The sequence below is a fragment of the Lissotriton helveticus genome, chromosome 2_1 (genome assembly GCF_964261635.1).
Source record: "Lissotriton helveticus chromosome 2_1, aLisHel1.1, whole genome shotgun sequence".
NCBI classification, from domain to species: Eukaryota; Metazoa; Chordata; class Amphibia; order Caudata; family Salamandridae; genus Lissotriton; species Lissotriton helveticus.
The window spans coordinates 608,836,838-608,859,264 of NC_136059.1; the positions used below are offsets into that span (position 1 = coordinate 608,836,838).

A 22,427-nucleotide genomic window follows, 5' to 3' on the forward strand; every position below is an offset into this window, starting at 1 on the left:
TTTTACTGATCCATCCACCGTTTTACCCATCCATCTACCCTTCCACCCATACATCCATCTATTTACCCTCATCCATCCTTCCACTCATGCATCCATCCATTCTCTCATTATCCATCCATTCATCCTTTCACTCATCCATTCATCCTTTAACTAATCCATTTAGCCTTTTACCCATTCCATCACTTATTTGCTCACCCACCTTATCACATTAATTATTGGCTGAGCCTTTGTCTACTGAGTTTCAGACCGAAGAGGCCCATACAGAACTTCTCTTGCTGTAGTTTCTAAAGTAAGGGGTGGGGTGGGAAGGAGGGTTCACTATGCCCCTGCACATAGGCAATCTGAAAACTTGGAAGTCATGAGTCATGCATGATGCACAGTGCCAGGACGTGAGGTGACTGTGACATGGTGTTGTTTCCAGGGCTTTAAGTGGGATGGAAAAACTGGAGGTCTCTCCAAGGGGCGTGTCTGATGTAATTAAGGGCTTGGCTTAAAACACCTACGGTAAAAATATGTGCTGAGCATAATGTGCCACCCAAATGGTATTTTGCTGTTTCTATCATTGCATTCAGTAACATGAGACCTACAACAAGCCATGACTAATGGCTTTGTTAATGGATGTTAGTTGCATAAAATAAATTCAAAAGCAGCAACTATGGCTTCTTTGTATATAATATTACAAATGCTTCAGCTCTGAAATGATGAGACTGTGTAAGAACCATAACCTCTTCTTTTTAACTTCTTTGCCCGGCTTCTTTTCATGAACTGGCAAATAGCAGCATGGGCATTTTTGTACATTTGTTTTGTAACTTTCTTCTATCTAACCCTAACAGATAGCCCTGCCCTAGAACACGGCAGGAGGAGGCCCACCACATGCTGTAACAACACAAACGAGACCATTTTCATTCTGTATTTGGCAATCAGCTGCATGCAGAATGACAGTGGGCAGGGTGGGGATGCTCTTGTGCGCGAGGATGAGTGCTAGGCGGTCCCATCAGGGAGCTGAGGCCTCTGAGGGGAACAGCTCTGCTCCCTGCAAGGCCCAAAATTACAGACAAAAGACGTCCGTAACAGGGATACTCATGGACAATGACCGTGAGGTCCAAATTACGGACGGTCCGTGAAATTTACAGATGGTTGGTCACCCTAGTGCCAGAACGATTTGGTTCACTCAGTCTGTTTTGTCTTGACCGTTTGCTCAAAGGCAGAACTCCGAGACAGCAGAGGTGGGTGCAGTGTTTCCTTCCTACAGCGCCCACATATTCTAGAACCAAAAGGAGTCCCCTGCCCTCATTGCCTTGAGCCGGGATAAGCATGAAACTTGACATGTAATTCGTAGCTTGTGCAGACCAAGACCTTATGTTATGTTATAAAATGTATTGAGCGCGTAGCTGTCTCAGAAACGGCTCTTCCCAGTGCTAATCCAGAAACAAAACAAACACAGCAGACGGCTTGAGAGAGAAAATGCCAAAGAGAGGATCCTAATCAGAGAAAAGCCAGGTCTTCAAAGTTTTCGTGAAGTGCAAATGAATCTGGACGTCCTCGGTGGCTAGAGGAAGCGCATTGCAGAGGTCTGGGGCCTTTGCACGAAATGAGCGGCCTCCCCCTCTTACGCTCTTGACATGGGATGCCAGATTAAGATCAGCCTAACGCAGAGGAAGGGATTTCTGCGGCAAGACAGAGTCTAGTCAGCACAGAAGAGAGCAGCCCTGCCTATCTCGAACGACTGCAGAGATGCCTAACTGTGCCGCGTATGGCAACAGCAATGCAGCGGGCGCCCAGAGAGTGAATGCCTCTGTCATAACTACAGCAGGGGGCTCCGCAGACAGAGCCTTCACCATATGGCACCTTTGTTCACTGTCAGCAGCCTCCGGTATGAGCCTGCAGGTGCGGGGTGTACAGACTGCAATATTCCTCCTTTACACAAGTGTTTTTTCTGTCATCACTCTGTGCCCAGCGCTGTGAGCGGCGTCGGTCCTCGGAGTAGCGCCCGTCTCCCTGCGTGTGGCACCTATTACTGCTCTTAGCTGCACTGCTGCCTTTGGCTCCGCTTCTGCCTTTGTGTTGTATATGTCATTGCCCTGCAAGTATTTATACTTGTGTGTGTCTATCTGACAGTTTGGTTATGGGTTGACAACCACCCGGCACTTAATAAATCAGGTGGGAGCTATAGTGATGTACGGACTCGAGCCCTCACGACACTAGCTTGTGCTGCCCATTTTCTCCCCTCACATATTACGCAATTGTTTTTAAAGCGTCAGCTTGTGACTAAGGGCCACGCTGAACAGTTGCATATCAATCACTCAATAAGAGCATTTTTAGAGGGCACTACTCACCTGTGAGGGTCTCAAGGGTCTAAGGGGGTAGAGGGTGCTGCTATTGCTCGAACAGCCAGGTCTGGAGAAGTCTCCTGAAGGTCAGCAGGTCCTGGGTCTGTCGCAGGTGGATGGGGAGGGTGTTCCATGTCTTGTCCGGGAGGTGGGAGAATGATCTGCTGGTGGTGGTCGTTCTGTGGATGCGTGGAACGGTGACGAGGTCAGCGGAGCGAAGCTGGCAGTTCGGGCTGTAGAAGGTGTGTCGTTTGTTGAGGTATGCTGGTCCAGCGTTGTGGAGTGCTTTGGGAGCGTGGGTGAGGAGCTTGAATGTGATCCTCTTGTTGACGGGGAGCCAGTGCAGGTCTCTCCGGTGGGCAGTGATGTGGCTGTGGATGACGAGGATGAGGCATGCGGAGGCGTTCTGTATGCGTTGAAGTCTCTTCTGGAGTTTGGCCGTGGTTCCCGCGTAGAGGGCGTTGCCGTAGTCCAGCCTGTTGCTGACGAGGGCCTGGGTGACTGTTCTTCTAATTCTGGTGGGGATCCATCTGCAAATCTTGCGAAGCATGCAGAGGGTGTTGAAGCAGGAGGAGGAGACAGCGTTGACTTGCTGGGTCATTGATAGTGATGAGTTCAGAATGAACCCCAGGTTGTGTGGCTGGCATTAGAGTGCACACCTCTGACTCAAAAAGGTGAAATTCTAAAGTTTTGGGCTCCTTGCGACTGCGAACTGGCCAGTTAGCACCAAAATCTTGCCGCCAGTGCCGAGCGCCAACGCAAAGCTCCATTAAACCGACTCGGTGCTCTACAGTGACCGCCAGAGATGACTGGCAGTGAGAGATTAACAATTCACATTACAGCATCGACAACCCATTGTGACTGCCAGCACAAACCCCCAGAAACTGTCCGATACAACCAATATAAACTTTGCGCTACAGCAACGACTGCCTGTGATGCCTGGCCTGCTCCTCCTGCTACAGCGACAGCCATCCGCAATGCTCTCACTGCACTTTGCAGCCTCCTTCACTTCGAACAGAACTCATTGTGCTGGACTTTAGAAGGTAACTTTTTCAGAGGGAATAACCTGTTCCCTGTATCCATGCCAGTCTCCATCGCCATCGGACTGTACTAGTGACATTCACTTGATTTTACAAGACCAGATAACCAAAAGATGCGCTATGTTCCCATTGGGCGCAGGGTCAAGACTGATTTGCATATGGCTGGAATGGCATGGTGAGCAAAAAACAATGGATTTAGGCCCAGATCTTTGTACTGGGGTGAATGTATGACATTGTTCTGCATTCTGTCCATCAATTGTTCTTTTTGCAATGGGCTTTTAGGCACTACACTTAACTCAAATCTTTGAAAATGCATATTTCTGGCTCTACTGATTTGATTTATGTTGTTTTAGTGTCAAATAATTTATTACATTTTACTCTATTGTTCTACATTAGTGTGGGGGTGTTTCTTGTGTTTTGTTTTACTGTGTGTGTGCTGCATACATACTTTACACATTGCCTCTAAGTTAAGTATGACTGCTTTTGTGCCATGCTACGAGAGGGCTAAGCACAGGTTCATTTAGTGACATTTTGTGATTCACCCTGACAGCTATTGTGGTTGTTGCTTGAGAAAGGTTAACATCCCACTCAACCAATAACCCAATTTCTCACATCCTGCTGTTGAATTAATAATTACTGTATTCCAACAGGGGCACAGAATGTCAGAAAGTCCAACATATTTCCTAGTAATTAGTTTGTTCTCCTTCAAACATGGTAACTTCAGATTAAGAATGCTCCATGGTACTCGGAAAGAGCATTACATATTGAACTATAGGGTTATTTAAGGGTATCACCTTCAGAATTGCTTTTCAATATATGGATCTTTAAACAATGTGTTTGAAAAACGGTGCTGGAAAACGTGCTATTTGGTGGCAGTTATTATTATTATGTATTTCCCTGGAGAAATGTTCCACATACCTGCATTGGAAAGAGTCAGCTGACTTGCTTTCTTCTTTAATGCTATGCCCAAGAAATTGTTGTCATAACCTAAAATTTGAGTTATATTTTATCTAAGGTTGAGTGGGCCTATTTGGTTTTAAATGTCCCTGTAATTTTGGGCTGCACTCATCCATGTCCTTAGGAAATATTTAATTTATTCCTTTTAGTCTCATGTGCCCATTAGGTTGCCCGTCCACTGAATAAGTGGACAAAATCTAGCCCTACCCAAACTACACCTTGTCTCCAGTGTCATATTAAGAATTTGAGGGCCAAGGGCAGGACATACTTTGGATCCTCTGTGAGAAAGGCATTTTGAAGTTGTTTACCTATTTCCTGATAACTCAAGCCTGCATGATGCCACAGAATACTAAATCAAATGTCAAACTTCAGCTGGGTCTCATAGAAACAGCTAAAATATGTCTTACTTGTGGCCCTAAAAAACTACTTAAGATGACATGAGGTAGTGAGACAGAGTCAGAAAGAGGGAGAAAAAGATTTAGGTAGAGAAATAGAGTAAACTGAGTTCAGGAATGAAAGTTCACTTTCCCAGGGGGGCCCTTGGAAGGTGGGGGCCTGGGCAATTGCCCACTTTGGCCATGCCTTAAAATGTCTCTGCTTGTCTCATCATGGTTCATCCATGCAATAGTCCCCACTCTTGACATGAGCCCACATCATCAGATAAGAAACCCCTCCTGCCACAAAATAAAAGACAACCCTCCCCCTGTAAACCTGAAATCCTCCAATGGATTGGCCATAAAGGTCCTACACACCCTACGCAAGTCTGATGTTGTCTTATTAAGATCAGACTGACTTTTCTGACACTCAGGAAGATGGTGCACTTAGAATTTGTGCTGGAGTACATGCTTGGTTACAGTTTAGAATGTATACTTCTGAACTAGGAGAGACTTGGCTTCCTCAAAACCACAAAAGCATCTCTCAAACTCTGAATGTGGTTCCTTTAGAGCAGAGGGTGAAAAAAGCTAGATGGTGCTCACTATCCGTCCCTCTCTACCAAAGGTACATTATCCCACTATTGTTTTATGGTTTTTTTAGGGGGGATTTTTGGCAAAATTCTGCAAGATAGTAAATTATATTAAATTATATTAAATATTAGCACTCTAAAGCCGCGTTTACGAGCATCATGGGAAATGAGACGGTTTTAAACCACTCCCAGAGTTATCAATACCAGAGGTACTATTTACGCTGGGGGGACAACCTGCCCATTCCAAGTTGGTCCCTGAGGGTCCACTAAGAAAGGAGAAATTTCTCATTTTGGGGCAGATTTCCACCTGGAGGGCAGAGGAGAGGGGGATGAGGAGAGGGGATAAAGAGAAAAAACTTACCTCCTCGACGTGTCACGCCTTTGCTTGCTGAGTCTCACCCCTCTTTCCACCTTCGTATTCGGAACAGGAACAGAGCACCCAGGAAGTACCCAGGCTCTCTTGAGCCAATCACAATGCTGCAATGCAGCATTGTGATTGGTCTAAGCGCTGTTGTTCGGCGCTCGGATGGGACTGGGGGCCTGTTCTCCACTCAGACTGTAATGCAGCCTGGGGGGAGAACATGCAAATTTTGCACGAAAGTTTGGCCAGCCCGAGAGGGCTGAAACATTCATGCGCTCTTTAAGGAGTGCAAACCACTCCTCCCCTCCTCTGCTCTGTCAGCAGAGCAGCCCTGCCCGCCTCACCTACAAAACTGCTGCAACGAGGTATAAATAAAAGGATAATAACTGATTCTGTTATTTTTCCTTTAGTTACACTGTTTAAAAGCAGTGGGGCGAAGCTCCTTAGCCTTAGCGGAGGAGCTGCCACTGCCCAATCGGAATGGCAAGTGGGGTTATTGCTCATCATGACCATCCCAAGCAAAGTGTGCAACTGCGAAAGAAATAAAACCAATGTTAGATGTTCAAGTTCAAGTTCAAGCATTTATAAAGCGCTCTACTCACCCAGAGGGTCTCAAGGCGCTGGGGGGAGGGGATTACTGTTTATCGAATAGCCATGTTTTCAGTTCTTTTCTGAAGGAGATGTGATTCTGAGTAAGGCGGAGGTGGGTGGGGAGTGAGTTCCAGGTCTTGGCAGCCAGGAAGGAGAAGGATCTGCCACCCATGGTGGTTTTTCGGATGCGCGGGACTGCGGCGAGGGCTTGATTGGATGATCTTAGTTGGCGGGTGGGATTATAGAAGGACAGTCGGGTGTTGAGGCATTCGGGTCCTAGCTTATAGAGAGCCTTGTGTGCGTGGGTAAGAAGGCGGAAGGTAATTCTTTTGTTGACGGGAAGCCAGTGGAGGTTTTTTAAGTGACCGGTGATGTGCTCTCGGCGCGGGATGTCTAATATGAGTCTCGCTGATGCGTTTTGGATGCGCTGGAGCTTTTTCTGCAATTTTGTTGTAATTCCGGCGTAGAGTGTGTTGCCATAGTCCAGTCGACTCGTGACCAGTGCATGGGTGACAGTCTTTCTTGTTTCGAGGGGGATCCAGCGGAAGATCTTTTTGAGAATGCGGAGGACGTTGAAGCAGGAGGACGATACGGCGTTGACTTGTCTGGACATCGAGAGGGAGGAGTCTAGAATGAAGCCAAGGTTACGTGCATGGTCTGTGGGTGTGGGCGCAGATCCCAAAGCGGAAGGCCACCAGGAGTCGTCCCAAGCTGAGGGGGAGGATCCTAGGATGAGCACCTGCGTTTTGTCAGAGTTGAGTTTTAAGCGGCTCTGTTTCATCCATTCGGCTACTTCTTTCATACCTTCGTGAAGGTTGTTTTTGGCGGTGTTGGGGTCTTTGGTGAGGGAAAGGATTAGCTGGGTGTCGTCGGCGTAGGAGATGATGTTGAGATTGTGTTGACGTGCGATGGAGGCGAGGGGACTCATGTAGACGTTGAAGAGGGTGGGACTGAGATGCAGTAAGGCACTGGGTTTTAAAATACAAGCTTGTGAGCAAGATGGTTAATTAAGTTAAAAGCTCTTCACTGACGTGAAACTGAAACGCTGGTCGTATGGCGTCGGTGAATAGAGAATCAGTTGGGTAATACTAGCAACTATAATTCAATGTGCTTAGAAACAGCACAACTGTGATTTGGAGCGCTATATAAATGTTATCACGCTTACACAAAAGCCACTGAGTAGAGCATTTTACAGGACACAACTTCTTACAACTACACTCCATTCTTTAAAGAAGGCAAAACGATGCAAACTGAGACCTACTCTCAATGCATCTACGGTGAGAGGTGACAGAGAATTGAAATTTACATTAGAAATAGTTTGTGGTAAGTATTTTCACAACAATATAGTTACAAACTGGTTGTATCTCTTATGTTGCTCATTGCACCCAGTTCATTAGATGTAATATAAGGTTATATGCATCTACCATCTTAGGTGCTTATTTCTGAGGGCCCTGTGTCACTTTTGTACCACCTAAAGTGCCACCCTGCGTGACTTTGAGCGCCTTCATAAATCATGAGTAAGGTGACGCAGCGCTGTATCGCCTTACTCTGCACACCCGAGGTGTTCCGTGGGCGTTCCGATGGGTTTCCCCAAGCAACACCCATGGAAATGACGCTGCCCCAGTTTTACAACGTGATGTAAACCTGGGCAAGCGTCAAATCTGTACACTTCAGTGAGGCATAACGAGGAGAAATATGTTTATTTCTCCTAATTTTTTTCTGCAGCACACATAGAAAGAGGATCACACCTCTTATGATTGTTTTTGTGCAGGAAGGTGAGCCTTCCTGCACAAAACAATCCTGCCTGCAAAGGAGACACCCCTGCTCTACGGTGGAATGGTGCCTATGTTGGCGCTAGGCTGCCAAAACAGCGCCAGCGAAGGCAGAAAGGACAGGAATGCACTGTATTGCTTAAACAAGTGCATTCCTGCACAATTCACTTTGGCGTAGAGCAGCAGTGCAAGGTGCCTTGCTGCGCTGCACTATGTCAAAAAGCCATAAAATGAGGCCCATAATGAACAATGAGTTTGCTATTCCGTGCTTTTTCATGTTCTCCTTTAACTTTGTATTCGGAAACTGCAAAGGTACTTATTTTATACAATATTGTTGCCTTCTTTTTGTTTGCAGTGTATCGAAAATATAAGATGTAACGGTTTGATGACTAATGTATTTGAAGAAAACTCCAAAGTTACTGTCCCTCACATGATCAGGTAAATACAAAAGATTCCCTTGCGATAAATGCTTTATGTTCATATTTTTTTAACGGGTATGTTCGGCAGTCTGGAGAGAGCCCTATATATGTTTACTAACTGCATTTCTATAATATTCACCCATGTTTTGAAGTGTTTAAGCATAGGTTGTGCTTGTTGCTAAATATGACCAAATATATGTATTCTTCTTGCCATTATGAATAACAGAGTACAGCAATAAGGGAGCAGAAATTAATAAGATGTTTTAAGCAGCTCTTTAATCGATTTTATTCAGGGCTGAGTGTGTTTCCTTCTTAGGGGTCCATTACAATGTCGGGCGGCGGCGGTGGCGATCCGCCCGACATAAATGCCCACCCGCCACCCTTTTCCCCCGCCACATTACAATGGCGGGGGGACCGCAGCGGAGGCAAACACCGCCCGCCACTTTTCCGCCCCGGTCGCCTTGCGGCCGGGGTGGAAAAGGGTTCCTATGGTGGCGGTGTCTATCAGACACCGCCAGCCATATTTGGATGGGCGTCTGCAGTTGCATTTCCGTGGCGGCAATGCCGACACGTAAAGGCAGGCGGACTTCCCTCTGGGGGCCCCGCACGGCAAGAGCTGTATTTATAAAAGCCCTTTCTGGTGAGCCAGTCACTGCCACTGACCAGCTCTGGACTTTGCCTGACTAACTTGCTGTGCATGCTGAAGGCTCTTTTAAAGGTAACAATCGGTCTGTCTGACACTCTAGAATTCAACACACCATCTGTTTTCAAAATGGGCCAATGCCTATTTATGATGGATTTTATTTGACGTTGTTGCCGGCTGTAGGTAATAATCAGCCTGGGAAACTGGTCAGTCTTCCCTGCATCTGGGGGAGTGGGCATAAGGAGAGATTCTCTGGACCTTTCCTTGGTTTTGGTTAATGCTTTGGAGAGGGTCCCCTCACTGTAGCCCCTGGCCCTCAGACATTCCATCATTGCAATGGCTCCCTCATCAAATTTTTCCACACTGTTGCAGATTCTCTTTAACCTCAGGAGTTCCCCCAAAGGAATGCTTTCTATGACATGTCGGGGATGTCCACTGCTGGCATGCAAAATGCTGTTGCCAGCTGTGGGTTTGCGGTATAAAGATGTTGTAATATTAGCCCCTGTGACATCAATTTGGGCATCCAAAAATTGGGCCGATTGTCTGCTAATGTTAGATGTAAAGAACAAATTGCTGGTGTTAGTATTGAGAGTTCTGACAAACTGCTCTGCACTAGAGATGTCACCCTCCCACACACAAAAAACGTCATCGGTGAATCTCATCCAATATGTGACATTACTGAAACCAGATGCTGCAACAAGATCCCGCTCCTCCCACCAGCCTACGTGTAAACACGCATAGCTGGGGGAGAAGCAGGACCCCATCGCAACACCTCTGATCTGTTTCCACGTGTCTTTGCCGTACATAAAAAAGTTATTGTTGAGACACCAATTTACCAGGTCGCACAACATACGGTTGTGCCCATAATATTCACAAGACGTTCGTCCCAAATAATGTCTAATGGCTTCAATACCTTTGCAATGTTCAATACATGTATATAATGATTCAATGTCCAGTGTAATCATACACCAGTTAGTTTGCCACTGTATTGTGCCAAGTTTCGACAGAAAGTCCCCGGTGTCCTTGATGTAACTGGCTAGACTCTGGACATGATTTTGCAAAAAGTAATCAATGTAACGGGAAACATTCTCACCCATACTTTTGATAGCAGAGATGATTGGCGTGCCTGGAGTCGGGTGTCGCATTTTGTGTACCTTTGGGATTAGATATACACAGTCAACTGTTAATCATTACCTAACTATGCCAGCCTCTCATTCTTTGCAGGCTGAAAGCTATGCGCACGGGGGGCTGCAAGGTCCCCATTGGGCAGTCAACCTCCCCAATCCTGGGTGGTCACCCACCCCCTGATCATGAGGGACTCTTAAGGGATCAAGGTGGCTGCACTGACTGCCACGAGAGTCCAAAGGCCTATGTTGGCTCCCGTGGAACTTCCGTGGGATCAGGCGCCTAAACGAAAGAAAAAACATTTAAAACATTTTTTTCCCCTCAGAGAGAGCCCGTACACAAGGTATAGCGACCGACCCCCTACCCTGCCCCCTTATACCTTATTTTCTTTTCATTTTTAAGGCATAGGTACTGAGTCCCCCAAGTCCTGTTATTGCGGCCGCAACAATTTTCCTCATGTTGCAGCCAGGCAATCAGAGTACGAGCTGTGCTGGACTTGCAGAAGTGAGGCAGCTGACATGAAAAAGGGCCCCCACAGCCATTCAGATCTCTACTATTTGTATGTGCATGCCCACAGGACTCTTCTGGGGCTCCAGTGACACACCCAAACGTCCAGATACATATACATTTTGAGACTTAATTACTCAAAAACGACTGAACAGATGTACACTATATCTAGCTTTCTGCCAATTTAGTGTAATTTGGTGTAGCTAACTGTAACTCTGTCTCTGTCTCTCTCTCGCCTTTTAACATAAAAAAGAGTCCGGTCACTCAAGGGAGGGTGGGACTGAGAACTTTATTGACTGCTGTTCCCCAGAGACGTGTTTCAGCAATTACAGTTTTTTTAATCTGGTCAGACACACGTTTGTTAGTAATTAAAAATAGCAAGTTTAAACTTTAATTTCTGTAAAAATGAAAACAGCACTCCTCGTTTCAACGTTTTCAACATGCTGACGTCCTGGTAGACGTTGAAACCCCCAACTGGCACGGTGAGTGCTGTAAAATGTTCAAGTTGTGCAAAACAAACACGCTCTCAGTTCTTGATTTAAAACAGCACTGAAGATTTTCAGTTCTCCTGCTTCCTTGGATTGCCACTCAACCTCCTCTTCACTGCCTCAAAACAGTGCCCTGCTCCGAAAACCTTGCAAGAGCGTGCATGCTCAGAAAAGGGCTCCAATGCAAGGTGCCTGCCCATCACGCCGGCGAGTTGTAGTCCTCTTGCTGCAGTGGCAAGCACCTCTAACCTCCTCCTTTAAGCATGCCACAGTGTCAGGTATGGGGGCTGACCGGTTTCAGCGGTCTGCCGTTCTGCGCCTGAACACAGGTGGTGCTCAGAATGACGCTACCACTGACGCGCCTTAACATCCAAAGAACCTCCTTTTAACATAAAAAAGAGTCCTGTCACGCAAGGGAGGGTGGGGCTTAGAATTTTATTGACTTCTGTATATTTATATTTATTTATATTATTATCGACTGCCGGTCGCCAGTAGGTAGTTATAGTGAGGATGGAGTTTTTATCACAAAGGTAATTTTCAGTGGCCTATATCTTTTGCACGGGTTGATGAATCTCCATGAAATACTCCACAAACATTCGCCTGCTACTTCAGATGGTGTCTAAAAGGTTTGGGCTGGTTCAGAAAGCGGGGACGAGATAAAAGGGGGGTCCCAAACCTCAATTTTCCCACGTTAATTCCCATAGGACCTTTGAACAAGCCTACATCCTGAACCGCTGGACGGAATTACACTAAGTTTGGCAGGAAGCTAGTTGGTACACAGAAGATGCTCTTTGTGACTTGGTGTAAAACCGTTCAGTAGTTTAGGAGATATTAACTGGAAAACAAAATAGTATATCTAGGGACGTGGATCCAACAGTCCCTGTGCTGTAATCTGATGGGCTATCAACACTTCAACCAGGAAGTATTGGCAGCCATCTTGGGACTTGGCTTGAGTTTTGTCCCACAAAAAACATAAAAAAGAAATAGAGAGAGGCAGGGTAGGACTACCCTGACCCCCTAGAACTGGTGGTGGGGTACCACAGGGACCCCGCTGAGGGTTAAAAACATATTTTTAAAGTACATTTTGCAGCGCATTCACGGGTGGGTGAGCAGAAAAATAAAAATAAAAGAATTGTGATCTCCAGTGCTTCTTTTCAAGGAAGCCTCGGGGTGGGCCAAATCAAAGGGGCATGCGGACATTAGAAAAAACCAGGAGGGGGTGCATGGGTCCCCGCCAATGTTTTTTTCAAAGCCCCGCAGCCTGCAACCTCCCCAGGGCACTTGTTTATAATTATGTGGCGTTGCCCGTGCGGCATCCTGGACACGAAGACCGCCATCTCTCTGGGGCTATTTATAAAGTTAGTGCGGGGGAGGCCAGTACGGCCTCCCCGCACCTCTTGGGATACCACCTTCCCGTGGCTAATACTAATGAAATCGGGGGATCTTCGTTGACCCAATGTCGTCTCTGGGGACCAACCCCACCCCGAGTTTGTTACGCTTTGAATTGGGGTTCTGACGGTCTCCCCCAGGGCCCCAGGCACCACCACCTCCCCAGTGCCAAAATGAGTATTTTAAAATGTGAGGGGGACGCACAGCACCCTACTCGGGCTGTTCTCAGCCCGAGGACCACCACCTCCTTGGGGCAGGCCCTCATACTAGGCTGTCATAGTTAGGCTGACATGTCACTGGTACGAAACCAGAGAATGTAAGTTGCTGTGGGAGTGTCTATATGGGTGATTAAGTGGGTGTGTAAATGGTGCATAGTAGAATGAGTGCTGTCTGTGACAGACTGTATACATGAGTGAGTAGGTGTGTACGTTTTTGTATAGGTGAGTGAGTGGGTGAGTTTTTGGGGCTATTAGTACTGAATAGCTTTGTGACTATCTCTGTGGGTGAGTGAATGGGTGTGTAAGTGACTGTAAGGGTAAATGAGAGGGTGAATGTGTGGCTGTATGGGTGAGTGTGCAGGTGTGTCAGTAGCTGTAAATGGTGAATGAGATGGTGCATGAGTGGCTGTATGGGTGACTAAACAGGTATATAAGTTTATGTATGGGAGACTGAGATGGTATATGAGTATGTGTATGGTAAAGTAGGTGGGTGTGTGAGCAGCTGTATGGGCAAGTGAATAGGTGTGTGAGTGGCTATATGGGTAAGTTAGTGTGAGAGAGGTTGTATGGGAAAGTATGTACTTGTGTCAGTCACTGTATAGGTGAGTGAGTACATGTGTTAGTATATGTGTGAGTAAGTGAATGGGTGTGTGAGGAGCTGTTTGGGTGAATGAGTGGTGTGTGAGTGACTGTATGGGTGAGTGAGTAGGTGTGTGAGTATCTATGTGGGTGAGTGACTTAGTGTGTGAGTGGCTGGATGGGTGGATGAGTGGGTGTGTAAGTATTTGTATGACTGGATGTATGAGTGGCTGTGTTGGTCAGTGAGTAAGTAAATGAGTGGCTGTATATGTGAGTTACTGGTTTAAATTGTAATCTGCTTACAGATCATGATACAAGTGTATTGTTTTTTTTTTGTTTTTTTTTTTAAAGAATCAAAATTTGTCAGATTATCAATTTCTTTTTTTTTTTGTATATATTTTTTATTTTAACAGTAAGACAAGAGCAGGCAATACAGATATCAGGTGTTTCGCAGTAAAATACAGAACAGGGCCAGGCGGGGGAAATATACAAACAATAATCACTGTAAGAAGTAAAAGGCCCATCAGGGGTACACATAACGGAAATAGGAAATAAGCAATCTATCAATCAATCAAAGCAATCCCACCCGCGTGACCTCGTCCACAATGTTACAGGATAATTAAGCCAGCGAAGACACCCGGACAATAAAGGATTCGTGAAAAATAAACAGCCCATCTCTCGTAGAAGGAAAAAGAAAAGACAAAAGGGGCCATAGAACAAAAGAAAGGCAAAATAAAAAAAACCACCCCTAACCCCCCACCCTGCACCCCTGCAATGGCTACGGCCTAACCCCACTAGCAGCGTGCCTGTTGCCCAAGAACTACCCTAAAGGAAGGGAAAAGAGAAAGCGGAGGAGGAGAAAGCAAACACACTCCCGGTCTCCCGTACCCCCCGCCAACAGCGACCACCCCGAGACATGGTAAAATCAATATTTAGCAATTATACAAACCAGTCAGGGGAGGATAGACAACAACCACCCAATTCTCGTCACAATATAGGCACAACCCCGGCATCGCTAACAGCTATTTTATCGGAACCCAGCGATAAAGTTCAGCCCTGGCCAGTACGGTCCGTCATAAGAGTCTTTGCCACTGGAGCCGCCATTTTGAAGGAAAAGGCAAAGCGTCCACCAAAGTTCTGGTCAGCACAGGAGGATCGAATACAGGATAAAAGTTCACGGCTCGAACAAGGAAAGGTGTCCAAAAACAGCGAGTATCCCAAACCATCACCAAGGAACTCGTAGCCACATGGAAGACCGTCTATAGATGCGTTAGGCGGCAGCAGGATCAGGCAAGAGACGCTAGCGAGAAGCACGGGCTGGCTTGTCGGTAATAGGGGACCGTCAAGGTTCATGAACTCCGGATTATGCACGGGGACCTCGACCTCTGATGTGCAATGCACCGCTGGTACCATCTCTAGCTGGAAACCAATCGAGGTGCCGTCCTCAGGTTCCAGGATACCGTCCACTTTCACCATCAGTGTCCGGAACACAGCGACTGTGTGCGAATGGAGCGCCCCAATGGCGGCCACAACGGCCTGCAGCGATGGCGCGCCTTCCGTCCGCTCCATCCCCTCTCAATAGGCGACAGAGCCGCACTTGAACCCCGGAGGCCGGCTGCTCCGGAGTCGGAGGCCACGCAAATCTGATATCAAGTAATGGGCGCTCCTCGTCTTACAGAACACACCTTCGCCGTCAGAGAGGGCCCCAGCCCGTCGACCCCGGGAGGGCAGCAAGGTCTCCGGGCACCGGACCCCCACCACAGCAGACGGCGTGGCACGCTGGTGTGTTCTCGGTGTAGATCGGTCAAAGGATCGTCACAAAAAGTCAACAATTCAGGTACTCTTCGGGAGACCGGGCTCAGTCCAGGTCTCACGGCCGATGTTGTTCAACTCAGACCCGGATAGTCTAGAAATCGAGGCCCCGGCTTCCACACGTTGTTAGGCCGAGAATGGAAACACGGCGTATCTTCGTCAGCCGATGAGGTAGAAATCTCGGGATTGCACCTTTAGAAGCAGTAAACCTTCAGAAACAAGGAAATCAGGTGTAAGGTCAGGATTGAAGACAGGATAAACGAGCTGCTGGCGGAGGTCAGCGGAGCCGGGAGCTTACGCGGCCATCTTGATTCGTAGTGTAGCTCCTCCCCCGATACAAGTGTATTGTTGGCGATCTGTATGTCTAAGTACTGGCAAGAGCAAAGGCCCTGAAGTATTTTCTATACATGTCACAGGCCTAGTTGTCAACAATGCTCCTATAAGAGAGAAGCAGGGTATCACACAAAGCCAAGTATTAGCCTTTCCAGAGAGGGAGTACGATAGTGGATATTTTCATGTGTTTTAAGAGAATTGATTTAGGCCTCCTCACAGATACACAATTCTTCCATTAATAGCCAAACACCTAAACTGTGAAATAATATAAACCGATTTCAAGCTGTATAAATTAACAATTCATAATTCTTTTAAATGTTGATTAAAAAAAACTCTTAAAAATTCAAAAAATATATAAAAACATACATGTTCATTAGGTGGATGAGTAATCAAAAATACCAAATCATGATGTGTAGTTATATTAAAGCTTTCTGTTAACCCCTTCCATGCTGGTGGCGAACCCCAGCCGTCACGCTCCACGGTGCTCGTGTGCTGATGACGGCTGGGGTTCGTCACGGCCCCGCCCTGTTCGTGCGGCTGCCGCACACGGGGGGAATCGCGGCCGCACGGAAGGGGTTAAAGGGAATAATAAACGCTTTCGAACACCACTTAGTACTGGTCAGAGATGTAGTACATGAAAAAGGTTGCGGAGACCCAATTCACAGTTTACAAATAGCAGATTCAACTGGAGATCCTCTACTTCTTGCTAAAAAAGAGTTAAAGGGGAGTATCCTAACTGAAGAAGCAAGAGAAGACGTTTCATATTGTGTGACATCGGAGAGATATGGATGTCTTTCCTCAAAACCAGTGTGTGATTTTAAACTGCTATAAATGTAACCATTTCAGCCATAATCTTGGTCATGGTCATGGATATACATTAGCTTACTCTCTTGGACTTTCAAAAAGTGGTATAGCTGGCCTGGAGATCACGATTCCAGAACATCCTTATCACAATTTACATACGCACATGGAAAAGCCAAATTTGTATTTTTTTTAAAATGGGGAAAAGTTGTTTTTTCCTCCCAGTCCTTCTCACAAACTTAGATTATGTAGTGCCCTTAACGAAAGATTACCCTTGATAGTTCTTGGAAATAGGTGCCGGTAAGGACAAGTTAAAGTCTAAGAATCTGTACAAGTATAGTTGAACTCAAACTGCAAAATTTCCTTAAAATCTTCCCTTCATAGAAGTTTAAAAAAGACCAATTAGAGACAGGAGCATATTTCAGAGCATATGTCAAAGTTGCAGTAAAAGATATTTCCAAGAAATAATTAAAACATATCTCTTTCCCATGGCATAATAGAAATTTTGAAGAGCACCCCTAAATTGGAAAAGTGAAACTTGTGGGAGTGGTTGCTGACAAAGCTTTTTCTCAAGTAAACATAGTTGTTACCAACCTCCCCTTTTTTTGAATTTCATGCACGAATGAAACCTTTCTTCTTCCCCTTAAGTCTAGCATCTTAGAGTTTGCAAAATGTATCTTCAGAAAGTGACTTTTAGCATAATTCTTGCAAGTTTCTTTGTAGACCTAAGTGGGTTACATCACAAAATAATATCATCCGTGCACAAAACTCTATGTATTGGATATGAGCCCAACTTTTGAGGGAACTTTTTGCAAGTAGCAAAATCTCTGCAGAAAATCAAACGTATATAACCGAGTGCAGACAGGTGGTATTTCTTGTAAATGAAAACGTTGCAAATATTACTATTCTTGCACTTGGGATGTTATGGGTTTTGGTACTGATGCTCGTAGTTCTGTGCTCCCATCAATTAAATATGCCAGCATTGTTTCTGCTGTCTGGCTACATCTTTTTTTTTCTTCAAAACTCCAAATGGAAAAATAACTTTCAGAATCATATTAGTTTAATCCCCCATTTTCTTTACCGTTAAATGTTCCTTGCTGGGCTTTCATAGCACTGCTGGGACATACTGGCATCCACAAAACGTCGTACTTTAGAGGCCACCCATCCTGACTTGTTCTACTGATATCGCCTGACATTAAATGCATTCCCAATCTTACATTTTAATCTGCTTTTTACAGATCAGGATACAAGTGCATTGTTGGAGATATGTACGTCTAGTAACTGGCATAATAAAGGTCAGATTACTGCAGGGCATGGGGGCCGAAGTATTTTCCATACAAAGTCAAAGGCCCAGATGCCAAAGATACTCCTATAAGAGAGAGGTAGGGTGTCAGAGAAATTCAACCACTAATCTTTATAGAGAGTCAGTACGATAGTAGATGGTGCACACAAGAGACTAACGGGGGAGAAAGGGGATCAGTTCCGGGGATCGGGTGCAACTCTCACCTGGTCCTCCTCCATCACATCCATAACAAGCATTGGCACAGACAATAGGTGTCGCCTTTGGGACCTTATAAGTGTTTAGCTATCTACTTCCATTTACATGTACAGCATCTACTTACTTCATGAGCTTTGCCCTGTGATGCAGCCAGTATTCAATGCTGCTGTGCGGTGCAGGGGCAATCAGATGGAGTTTGTCTTCTAAACATGGTGGCGCGTCAGAGAGCTGCAATATGATGCTAGTTGCAGTGTTCATTGGCTCAGTTGCCTGTGGGAGTGGTGCATGGCACGCCTTCTGTAAGTCTGATATCAGTGCCCTGGTCTATTCTAGGGGGCTGGGTACATCGTACAGTGATCCAGTGAGGCTCTTGATTACAGAGGTATAGTGTGGGCAGGTGCAGTTGGCATTGCACACCACGTGTGGAAGAGGTGTGGCGCCGCGGCCAGGGCGACTGACGCTGGAATCTGGGGACCACGGTTCGATCCCCGGCTCCGGCGGCAGGTCAGCCCAGCACCATGTGACTCTGGGCAATAGCTCGCTTAATCTTCCCGACGGCCCCCCAGTGCCTAGAGACCCTTACGGGTGATTGTGCGCTTTACAAATGTGGACTTTACGTGTATGCAGTCGAGAACCAGTTACTAACCCAACCATTTAAATTATTGCTTTAGGGCCCAGGGCGGCCTTGCCATGCTACTGATAAGGAGCTCACACTGACATAGAAGTATATGTGAATGGATGTGCTGCCCTTGTTGCGTGCTCTCTAACTACTCCAAATTCACGTGTGTCCTAAAAGAGTAAAGTCCCAGTGTTTTTTTGCCCAAACAATCAAGTAATCGCACAGAACAGTCAGTAGAGTTACTTTCAAATGTCAAAGTGCTGTTTCATATGGCAGTGTGTCTATAAGAGGAACAACCATATGTTAACCTCAAAACAACAGAGTCAACCATGTGAAAAACTATCCCATGCAGTGTTGAAATCTTATCGATATTGAACATGAACGGATTTCGAAATCTGAAAAAACGAGATACCAATTTGTGCGTTAAAATTATTGTGAACCTTGAATAACGAACACTTAGTGAGCAATCAGAACTCCGAGATCTTACCAGAAAACTGTAACTACGCTCTCAAGCTCTGATGTGCACTACAAAAGGCCTTTATGTCTAAGTGAGAAGCAGCGAAGCTACCATAACTCACTGGCGTGTGACGTGCAAGTCGTCCAACATCACGTGACCTGGTGCTGACGTTGGTTTGTAACTGCGTCTTTTGCTATTTAAATATGCGACACGATCTGCAGAGGTGTGTCTAATTCAAACGAGGAGAAACTTTATTGATGTATCGTAATGTAACATCTTATACGTGGAAGCACAATATTGTGATCAGGATAACAAGGCTGAGTAATACAACAGTGCAAAGAAGGTTGGTGCTGAATGCGCAGAATAACTTATTAACAAACGCTCTCAATGCGCGACCAGGCTGACCACGGTCTGTTTCCAATTGCGATAATTGGAAACAGATGGCGCTACTGCTCGCTCCCGAGCACCCTAGGCCACAGTAGACAGAAGGCGGGACATGACCCGCCTTATGCCAATTGCGTGCTGTCTTTCTTAGAAAGACGCATGCAAGGGTCAATAGCGGGTGAAAAAAAAGTTTAGAGTTTAAAAGCCCTTACTTAAAGTCTTGCAGAGCAGCGCTTGCGAGACTTTAAGTAGACCTAAAAAGCTGGGACACTCATTGCGCTGCCACATCAGAGACTGCTTAGAAGCACTCCGCCACTAAAAAGCGAGCAAATCAGAACAGAGAGACCGGCTCTTACTTCCGGGTACAGCTCAAGCGACTGACTCTGCTGCGCCAGGCACAGCATGCCCCACACTTACCATGTAGACAAGGGTTTACATCAACATAGACAATGGATGAATTTTTGGATAATGCAGACTCACACAACAGTAGCCTGTTTACAAACAATATGAATCATGTGAACTGCCATGTAATATAACGTAAAGGCAAATAAAGCTAATTTGTATTTTCAATTATTTTATGTAATTGCGATAGCAAGTCTAAAATCTAATTTTGAACTTTACTTTCATAATATGCGCCACGGATTTTACAGGAAAAACTCCTATGAACTTTTTAAGAATGCTAACGGAAACACTGCAAGACTTTTTAATTGCATCTTGTCATAAGGTGTGTGCTTAATTAGCACTATAGCTCTCAGTAGGGTGACCATCTTAAAACTGGAGATTGATCCGTTCAATGTTCAATGTAACCATTTGGAGATTAGAACACTGCAGTGGACGCTTTTTTATAGTTAAAAAACAAGAGATCCGTCGCACCACCAGCTGGAAGAGCCGGGGCTTTAGTTGAATGCTTAGAACGCGTTGTGCATCGCCCTCAGATTAACTGCATGGTGAGGAGAAAGCAAGGAAAACCCTTGTGTTGCTGCTCGCTCCCAGGGCATGGGAGTTAACTTGAGGGGGAAAAAGTTGGGATTTGACAAAAGCCACACCCACCAAAGTGCATTGCTGCTCGTTCCCGAGGCAATACTCCATGGGAGTTAACTTCAGGAAAAAAGGTGGGACATGCACCAACAATTAGCCATTTGCAAGCTACGATTTTGGAATGAGGCACACAAAAGCCAATCCAAAACGTGGGAGGAGCCAGACCAACACAAAGTACCTACAATAGATCGCCTGACAGCCCAACCACTGTAGGCTTGACCTAAAAAGTGCTTGCCTGCCACACAGCTATATTAATTTTATATTTGTATCCAGTTGCCAGAGTTCGAGCTTTACAGGGCACTAACATTGTGAAGCTATTAATCTCTTGGATAACTAGATAGCTTATTGTGTTGCTCTCTGGCAGCAGCACAGATGGGATGAGGGCAGTCGCCTACATCGATGTTTAGGCCTGGCTTGACAGTGCAGCTGTCACTTGAACAATTAACTTACATCAACAGTATTCTACAGTTATTTGCTTCCACACAGAAACATATCCATTCCCATGCTTTCTACTTGTAATGCTTTACAATACCATGCAGCATTCTTTTAAAAGCCAGACCCATTGGCATTGCCATTGCTTACTTGTTTTTTTGATAGCAGAAAGGATGTATGAGCGCTTCTGGGCAAATAATGCATGTAACCAGACTGACAAACATCAATTAATTTCTTTTTAACCATTGTATTATTGGCTTTGTAGTCTTATACAGTATACTAGCAGCCCGTCCCGACGTTGTCCGGGTATGAACTGCTGCCGGGCAGTAGCAGTAGCGGTCGGCAGTAGGTGTTTCTGTAGGGCGGGGACGTGGGCAGGGGGAGGGGCAGGGTGGGGGGTACTAATGTATGGATTACGGAGTTTTACAGGTAAGTAAACATTTAAATAAATAACACGAATTTCGCTGCGCGCACTGCATCACATTTGGTTATTTTTATGGTTCAGGGCTAGGTTTGGGTTTTGGGGTACAGGGGTATTTTTGGGTTCAGGGGTAGGTTTAGGCTTTGAGGTACAGGGGTATTTTAAGGGTGCAGGGGTAGGTTTGGATTTTGGGGTACAGGGGTATTTTAAGGGTTCAGGGCTAGGTTTGGGTTTTGGGGTACAGGGGTATTTTAGGGTTCAGGGGTAAGTTTTGGTTTTTTGGGGTACAGGGGTATTTTTAGGGTTCAGGGGTAGGTTTGGGTTTTGGGGTACAGGGGTATTTTAAGGGTTCAGGGCTAGGTTTGGGGTTTGGGTTTTGGTCATGCATTGTATTTTAACGTGGATACTCAGTTTTAATGTATTATGTTGCATATGAATCTATATTACTAAATGTAATAAAAGTTCAAGGACAGGAGTATAGAACTCAGATCGACCTACCCTTCCCAAGGTAAAAACTGGTCTGACTGCAATGACTGTCAGCTGTAAACGCATATTTGATAATATTCCACTAACATTTTCTAGATTTTTGTACATGTTTCTTTTTATAGCGTCAATGCAGCACATTCAGTACTTCTGCTATAACTCTGCATTGATCAGTCTTATTTTCTTGAGTGACAGTCTTGTTATACAGCGGTCTTAGATTTGCTGCTACAAATCTTTCAAACACTTATAATTACTGACAAATCAAGACTTACATTTCTTTCCCTAGATTTGCTTTCGCTGTTTTAACAAACTAGGGGCCATATGCATCAAAGGGTTTTGCCCATTCTGTGTCTATGGGAAAATGAGTTCATGCATATGAGCCTAGAAACTCTACTTTAACTAACATTATGAATGCAAGCATGCTACACCTGTGTTTATGCTTGCCTTCGTATTCCTCAGAGTTTAAAAAAGTGGTCGGCGGCTCAGGCAGTGATAAGAAGACCCCAGCCAAAGAAAGGTGCATGTCTTGTCAGCACTCTGCTTCTTTCTTTAGATGGTGGCAGAAGGTGGCGACTCCAATGACAGCCACCACTGGCTCCACCACCGTGGCATCACTTCTGTGACATTCTGCCTTATAAATCACAGGAAACTTTGGTGGAAAGGCCAGAAAATACCCTGATGTGTGTTTCCAGTACATATGGCTAAGTTGCAAAGTGGCTTCTGGAAATATACCCAGCTGAGGTCCATCTGTTTGGGCTGAGGGGCC

The 22,427-nt window shown here is 45.6% G+C and overlaps 1 protein-coding gene across 2 annotated transcripts in view; it reads left to right on the plus strand.

Annotated features, from left to right (window-relative positions):
• The window catches only part of RASGRF2 (Ras protein specific guanine nucleotide releasing factor 2), a 1,720,695-nt gene that overhangs the window by 1,016,794 nt on the left and 681,474 nt on the right, over positions 1-22,427 (plus strand). For both annotated transcript variants that reach the window (XM_078675315.1, XM_078675317.1), the window contains exon 13: positions 8,371-8,453. In XM_078675315.1, coding sequence (XP_078531441.1) covers positions 8,371-8,453 — 83 coding nt within the window. The remainder of the gene's footprint in view (positions 1-8,370; positions 8,454-22,427) is intronic.